At 43.5% G+C, this 8190-nt stretch overlaps 1 protein-coding gene and 1 long non-coding RNA gene across 2 annotated transcripts in view; both read left to right on the forward strand.

Annotated features, from left to right (window-relative positions):
• The window catches only part of THAP12 (THAP domain containing 12), a 7515-nt gene extending 3358 nt beyond the window's left edge, over positions 1 to 4157 (forward strand). The window contains exons 4-5 of the mRNA XM_009637121.2: positions 634 to 670; positions 954 to 4157. Of these exons, the coding sequence (XP_009635416.1) occupies positions 634 to 670; positions 954 to 2902 (1986 nt within the window). The 3' untranslated portion in view covers positions 2903 to 4157. The remainder of the gene's footprint in view (positions 1 to 633; positions 671 to 953) is intronic.
• A 446-nt stretch (positions 4158 to 4603) lies between these two features.
• Positions 4604 to 7971, forward strand: LOC118452112. Its single transcript, XR_004841777.1, has 3 exons — positions 4604 to 4772; positions 5977 to 6054; positions 6981 to 7971. It is a non-coding gene; the product is annotated as an uncharacterized LOC118452112 (long non-coding RNA).
• Positions 7972 to 8190: the final 219 nt, after the last annotated feature.

Here is an 8190-nt window from a genome sequence, read left to right on the forward strand (position 1 = left end):
GGGTTGTGGTGACCCCAGGGCAGGACCCGGCCCTTGGCCTTGTTGACCCTCGCCCAGCAGGGCTGGGCCCATGGATCCTGGCCAGGTCCCTCTGCAGAGCCCTCCTCCCCTCCAGCAGATCAACACTCCTGCCCAGTTTGGTGTCATCTGCAAACTTGCTGAGGGTGCACTCAATCCCCTTGTCCAGGTCGTTGATGAAGATGTCAAACAGAACTGCCCCAAATGCTGATCCCTGGGGAATACCACTTGTGACGGGCCACCAACAACTCTTTGGGCCCGGCCATCCAGCGGGTTTTTTACCCAGCAAAGAGTATGCCTGTCCAGGCCGTGAGCAGCCAGTTTCTCAAGCAGAATGCTGTGGGAAACGGTGTCAAAGGCTTTACTAAAGTCCAGGTGCACCACAGCCAGTAGTAGCAAGCTGTTACCATGTAGTTAGTGGATGTGTGTGGTGGCAGCAATAAACTACGTGAAAAAAAGCCCTTCTCTTGGACCTTCTGGGAGGTTTTGGTAAATATTGACACTCTTAAAATGGTCTAATCTACAATATTTGCATCTGTTCTTGATATCATTTAATATTTAAGGTCATGTGCTAGACATTATCATCAATATGTTTGTTTTGTTTTGTTTTTTTAGAGTGAAGATGAAATAAGAACACTGAAGCAACAAAAGCGTAAGTGGGCAAAATAATTGAGTACATAGAAACTTTGTTTGCAAAGGCTGGCAAGGTAATGCAGGTCACATAACTGTAAGTTTATATGTAACAGGAGGATAACTGAGTTGCTGCTTAATTCAAACAGCCAGCCTAAACTCTTTCCAAAATACTCATTCACTTTTAAACTGGAAACATTCTTTTCTGGACTCCAGTAACTTAAAGGTAACGGGGTAGTAGGGGAAAGCAAATGTTATGTTTTATTCATGTTATCCTGACACTCACGGTATTTTACGTTTTGTAGTTGATGAAGCTTTTGAACGGGAACAGACAACTCAAGAATTGCACGAAAGCAATGAACAAAATACTGTCTCGGAGGAAGGAGGGGAAGAGCAAGAGGAAAAACCTGTCCCCTTAACACTGGAAGAAAGAGAAAACAAAGATTACCTTAAATCTTTGTTTGAAATCCTGATACTAATGGGGAAACAAAATATTCCATTGGATGGCCATAGTGCTGATGAGCTTCCAGAAGGAATTTTTACTCCAGATAACTTTCAGGCACTACTGGAGTGTAGAATAAATGCTGGAGATGAAGTTCTGAGGAAACGGTTTGAGATGACTGCAGTCAATCTTGAGTACTGTTCGAAAACTCAGCAGAAACAAATGCTCGAGATCTGTGAAAGCTGTGTTAGAGAAGAGACACTGAGGGAAGTAAGAGACTCGCACTTCTTTTCTATTGTCACCGATGAAGTAGTAGACATAGCAGGAGAGGAACATTTGCCGGTGTTGGTGAGATTTGTTGATGATTCTCATAATCTAAGAGAAGAATTCGTAGGGTTTTTACCTTACGAGGCTGATCCTGAAATTTTAGCTGTAAAGTTCCACACGACTATTACGGAAAAGTGGGGTCTGAACATGGAGTACTGTCGAGGTCAAGCCTACATCGTCTCCAGTGGGTTTGCTTCTAAAATGAAAGTTGTGGCTACAAGACTCTTGGAAAAGTATCCACAAGCTGTGTATACGCTGTGTTCCTCTTGTGCCTTAAACGTTTGGCTGGCAAAATCCGTTCCTGTCGTTGGTGTTTCTATTGCGTTAGGAACAATCGAAGAAGTTTGCCGTCTTTTTAATCAGTCTCCACAATTACTAGTAGAACTGGACAACACAATTTCTGTTCTTTTTCAGAACAATGAGGAGAAGGGTAACGAGCTGAAGGAGATCTGCCGTTCTCAGTGGACAGGCAGGCATGATACTTTCGAGGTTTTAGTGGACCTCATGCAAGCACTGGTACTGTGCTTGGATGCGGTAAGCAGCGACTCATCCGTCAGGTGGAACAACTTTATTGCCGGTCGAGCATTTGTACTTTCAAGCGCATTAACAGATTTTGACTTCATTGTCACTATTGTAATTCTGAAAAACGTTCTGTCTTTCACGAGAGCGTTTGGAAAAAATCTCCAAGGACAAACATCAGATGTGTTCTTTGCAGCCAGCAGCTTAACAGCAGTGTTGCATTCTCTGAATGAAGTCATGGAGAACATTGAAGTTTACCATGAATTTTGGTTTGAGGAAGCAACAAATTTAGCTACAAAACTGGATGTACAAATTAAACTCCCTGGAAAATTCCGCAGGGCACAGCAAGGTAGCTTGGACTCTGAGGTAACATCAGAAAATTACTACAAAGAAATCCTTAGTGTCCCCACAGTGGAGCATATTATTCAAGAATTAAAAGATATATTCTCAGAACAGCATTTAAAAGCTCTTAAGTGTTTATCGCTGGTGCCCTCAGTCATGGGGCAGCTCAAATTCAATACGTCTGAGGAGCATCACGCTGACATGTACAAAAATGACTTGCCTAATCCAGACACGCTTTCTGCTGAGCTTCATTGTTGGAGAATCAAGTGGAAGCACAGGGGGAAAGATATTGAACTTCCAGCTACTATTTATGAAGCACTTCACTTGCCGGACATCAAGTTTTTCCCTAATGTTTATGCGTTGCTTAAAGTCTTGTGCATACTCCCAGTGATGAAGGTGGAGAATGAAAAATATGAAATAGGACGAAAGCGCTTAAAGGCATACCTGAAAAACACCTTGACGGAGCAGAGGTCAAGCAACCTAGCTTTGCTAAACATAAACTTTGATATAAAACATGACTTAGATTTAATGGTGGACACCTACATTAAACTCTATCCCGATAAAGTGGAATTTCAAGAAGACTTTATTCCCTCAAACAACTCTGAAGTAACAGAAGAGGCTTAATTTTTTAAGCTCTAACCAATCTGTTGAAACAGCTTTTCCTTAATTAAGTTTCAACGCTAAGGAAAAAAAAAAAAACCTGTGAAATCTATAAAATCACTGCAATTGTATTTCCATTTTAGGTCTTGGATTGAAGAAGCTGCGATCAGTGACCCAAATTATGTTTTGTTAGTCTGCATTAAATGTGTTACGCGAACAAAACCAAGCCTAAAAATAAGCCCATGCTCTTAGCAGAGGTGCTTTCTACATCTGATTGACTTAACTAGGTGCTCGTTTACTTCATTGCATCTTGGAAAAAGTACTTTGGGATTGTAGACCTGATGGGGCTGTTACATATTTGCTCATGAATTCGGATAAAAAACCCTCAAAATGTTAAAAAGGTTATTATCCACTTCAGTTCTGTTACTTGGTATTTTATTCTTTTTGAAAACTTCTTTTTTTTTAAAAAAAAAAAAAAAAGTAGTCTTTGATGTATATTTAATTGGCATTTTGGAGAGTGGATGCAGCTATTGCACGATCCCCGTGCTGTGGACTGTTCTCGGTGTAAAGTGAATGTTAGTGGTATAGAGGTACGTTTACGGTTTCACTGGAAGAGTCAACCTCTTTAATCTCTCGATGACTGTTTACATTCCTTTGTGTGAGACACAAAACTTTTTTTTTTCCTTTAGGCTTTTAACAGGCATGGCAGAAATACTGAAATTCCTCAAAGACACTAAAAACTTAAAATCTATTCCACAGACCTTTAAATCTCTTTGTTCTGTCTTGACTCTGACACAAACCCGCGCATCTTATTGTCTGTTTATTTGTAAACTCACCCAGGAAAGATTAAAATAAGAGTTTGTTGTTTGTCTAGAAGTAAGATTCAAAATATTGCTGTTATTTTTGGCAAGAATGAAGCATTTTTGTACAGTTTATTGCAATTTAAAATAAAATGTGAATTGCTTTTTACTTGGTATGGAATTTCTTAGTAAAGCTGTGCCTCTGAGAATGTGTATTCTTTTGTAAGGTACTGTTTAGTTTGGGCAATTTTTTTTCTCCATTGTTTTTGCAATTCTAGTGAGTGGCATTGTCTTAAGACACGGGAAACTTTGTGTAACAGCACTTCTGTGTGTTCTGCTGAAGGTTTTTTTTTTAAAGTATTTGGAGGTCGCACTAAATACAGTGCTTTTAACGGTCAAGTTCTGTCTAACTGAAGGAGGTGTGTATAGAACAAATTTGAAATGGTTGAGAAGTTCAGTTTTGCAGCTCTCCTGACACATGCCAAATGCTCCGAGGGCTGGAGCCCCTCTGCTCTGAGGCCAGGCTGGGAGAGTTGGGGGTGTTCAGCCTGGAGAAGAGAAGGCTGCGGGCAGAGCTGAGTGCGGCCGGTCAGGGCTTCAAGGGGGCCCAGAGGAAAGGGGGGGACAAGCTTTTTAGTAGGGCCAGCTGGGACAGGACAAGGGGGGATGGCTTTAAACTGAAGCAGGGTAGGGTTAGACTGGATCTAAGGAAGAAATTCTTTACGCTGAGGGTGGTGAAACCCTGGCAGGGGTTGCCCCGAGAGGGGGTGGAGGCCCCATCCCTGGGAACATTCCAGGCCAGGTTGGACGGGGCTGTGAGCAACCTGATGTGGTTCAAGGTGTCCCTGCTCCTGCAGGGGGGTTGGGCTGGGTGACCTCTAGGGGTCCCTTCCAACCCAAAACATTCTATGATTGTATGATTCTATAGCTTATTTACAGTTGTCCTTTTTTGTGCTTTCCCGTTGCAGTGGGAAAGAGCCCCGGCAACAGAAAACTGAGTGATTGTACAGACTGTGACAAGTACAGTTCTTCATGTTTTAATGCAGTCAAACAATAAGAATAAATTGGGGAAAAAAACCCAAACCCTTTACCAAGTAAGCTTAGATATTAAAGTGGGTATGCGCCTCTTAAGAAATGTTTTCAGGAGCTTTTATTATTATTTATTATTTATTTTATTTATTATTTTATTTTCAGGAGTAGTAAAAATTACTCTTTAAAAGTATTATCTTTTCTTTCCACTGCAATTTGCTTATGCTTTCTGGCATGCTTTTGTGTTAATGCAATCGTTGCCTTGATCAGTAAGAAGTGTTTTAGCTAATAGCTTGCTCTGTTCCTCTGAATATACGAAAATAGCCCAAATCTGTGTTAATGCAATAAAAAAAGAGAAGAATTTTTAATTAGAAGTCCTATGGAAAATTGTCTTTTTTAAAGAAGATCTCAATTACCATTTTAATACAATAAATAAGTAAAAATTAAAAAAAAAAATCTTTCCCATCCTGGGAATGTCTGTGAGTTCCCCCGCTACATACAGCAGTGCGAGGTGGCTGCGACCCCTGAGATTGCAATCCCCGTATCAATAAAGTCGGGTTGGATGAGCCCAGGCTTATGGGCATAACCAGAGGAGGAAAATGGATACCCAGTGCCATACAACTGGCCAAAAGAGCTGAAGGCTGCTTTCTGACTGTGTAAATGAGATCGTTTTTTTGACCGATGTACTGAGACAAATTGCAGAAGGGAAATGCAGTAAAACACTCCTTCAGCTGCTGAAGTGTCCTCTGGAGCTCAGCTGAGACGTACGGTTGTGACTAGCCTTGCTAATTAGCTGGCTCCACGAGCCTCGATCGCTTGATGGTTGCACAGCCTTTCCCAGAGAAGCTTGGGTTGTCTGTAAGCACCCAGCAGCCCCTTATTTAGCCCCTTTGCGTTGTCCTGGTGGCGAAGGAATGCCTCAGGTTTGGGGCGCATCAGTGCATCGCTTAGGAACCCGCAGCAGGTAGCGCTGAATAGCGAGGGCTCAGCAGGGTGCGGAGGAGCAGGGGAATAGCAGATTGCAACGCCACCCCTTCCCACTTCAGAGATTTGTGTGGAGGAAAACCATTTACTGAAGCTATAGTGGCTCCCGACTTATTTCTGGGGGTGCAGAGGAAGGGTATGACTGATGTGGAATCCAATACTATCATTTTAAAGAGAACGCTAATACTAGAGCAGGTCAGAGACTGAGAGAGAGGTGTCTGAAAATGGGACAAATAATCACTGAAGACAAATTGATAAATTTTTGTTCCTTTTTTTTTTTAACAGATTCTCAAGACAGAGGACATTGTCATCTTAAATACCCTGCCCGTTCAGGGCAGCATGTGTGTCCTAGGTGCATCTGAGGTATTTACCTTGCTTTGACCTGGCTTTTTGGCACACTCGGTGCAATGAAGCAACGTGTCTGTTTAAATTATTTTAAGTTATCGCTGCTGAGAAACGAACATATTTCAGTGAAAGTGGATTTTCCTTGGCTGCTCGGCCAATTTGTGTTTTGTGAAAGCAAAGTCTTAAGACCACACAAAGTCTTAAGAATACCCAAACTCGATTTCCTTTTCCCGGGCACAGAGTTCCTGTTAGAACTCACTATTGCTTCTTCGAAAAGTAGCATGTAGCTTTCTGTCTCCTGTAGTGTTATTTCTGTCACTGGCCGCGGAAATCCTGTAGCTGCTTGTTTGGCTGCCAAGGTTCTGCTGTAAAGAAGCAGAGGAGCTGAACCACTTAATGATTCTGGGTGCAGCTACCCTGTTCCCCCCTGCGCTCCGTTTCTGTGAAACACTGCAAATCTCAGAGTTGCCAGAAACATCCCAATTACTCTTAAGAAGATGAAAATAAATCTCTTTACTGGATCCGTTTCAAGAAACGGTTGCTAACCTAGAATAGCAATAGGTGTCGTCCCAAAGCAGGCTTAACGTTCAGTAATTTCCAGAACTCTTAGGCTCCCTGCTTTCCCTAAGGAAAACAGTTCTTGGAAAGAATAGCAATCTCCCCAAGATTTTACCTATGTATAAGTAGTGAGGCATCAGCAAAAAGACACAGAGTTGGAAGTTGTAGACAGATCTATAGGAATTTCAAAACACGGGCATGTTCGTCCTAAGTTTACTTTGCAAAATAACTCTGCTAATCGAATGGAATTCAATGTGCACGTTCCATAGCGCATTCGTTGTTCGTTTTGTTATTGCCGTAGTTGTCCAGTGTCTCCGTTAATTTATTTTTATGTTGCAAGCTTGCTTTTTTTTGTTAAAACCATGCCTGTTTGTCTTCTGTTTTAGCTGGCATCACAGGTATCCCTGGAAGTCTCCTCGCAGGCAAGGCAGGTGCTGGTAGAGTTTTTTTGGTGAGACTGAAGAGAAGCGGTGCAGCAGAGGTAGAAGAGGTGCCCTTGTAGTCCCCTATTCCTCTGGTTTTGTAGTGTCCCAAAGTTAAATATGTCACTTAAACCGTGTCGCTGCCAGTGTGATCTTGCAGTAGATGATGCTCGTGTGTTGCAGTGGCTACTGCGTGTTTTGCCTGAGGTTCCCAACGACACCGCCTGCGTGTTAAATCGACGTCAAAACTCTTTAGGAATAAATTAGTTTCCTGGTTGTAGAACTTGGGGTGCAGGCTAAAGGATGGCTTTTACCATCCCCCAAAGCCACCCGTGCTACCTACAGACCTCCCACAAACCCTTAACGCGTCCGTGAGCACGTGCTACAGCAACGCTGTAAGGGAACATCTGTGGGGGAAACGTAGGATCCTTCTTGCTGAGAAGCCATGCTGTGAGCCTGCAAGCGTGCCATATGGAATCCAGACTAGAGCATAGGCTTCCCGTGCAGCGGCTGGAGGAGAGGGGCCTGCGACAGCTCTACCTTTACTAAAAACCATGGAGCAACGCTGATTTGCATCTAAGTATTGAGATTCCCCATGAAAGCTGGGGACGGAGGCAGTTCAGCGCCTCTGACAATATTTTCAGGTGTCTCATGGCATCTTTCACCGAGAGGTGGCTGCTGAGTCTCTAATCATCCATGACAGTCTGCGGTCAGAGCTGGGACTACACGGGCAACTGCTAGAGCCTGGAAGTGCAGCTCCTGTCGCCTCTTCAGCCAGCAAACATCTGAGGATCTGGGGAAAGGACTGTCTTCCCTTGCTCCTGGAGGAACCTCTGGAAGGCCTGCTCAGCAAGACACCACCTCTGGCATGGCCCACAAGCCTCCACGGAGTTTTGCAGCAGGTAGATTCTGTCAACCAAGAGACGTCGGCATCTGCCATCAACAGGACGTGGTGTTTGAGGGGAAAAAAATCACCAATGCCTGGTGAAGCAGCCGGGCACTTGTATGCAGTCAGCACTTGCTGACTTGGTGAAGGAAAGATGTTTATGAGCTATGGGGAAGGAGGGGTCATGGGTTTGGGTCGTGAGGCAAGCAGGAGAGAGGTGGGGAGATACACAAGAGAGCTGGTCAAGGGTACGGGTTAGTTGGTAGCGTGATGCTCTAAGCCTGTGTG

This window comes from Egretta garzetta, unplaced genomic scaffold (genome assembly GCF_000687185.1).
Source record: "Egretta garzetta isolate BGI_Z169 unplaced genomic scaffold, ASM68718v1 scaffold323, whole genome shotgun sequence".
Taxonomy (NCBI): Eukaryota; Metazoa; Chordata; class Aves; order Pelecaniformes; family Ardeidae; genus Egretta; species Egretta garzetta.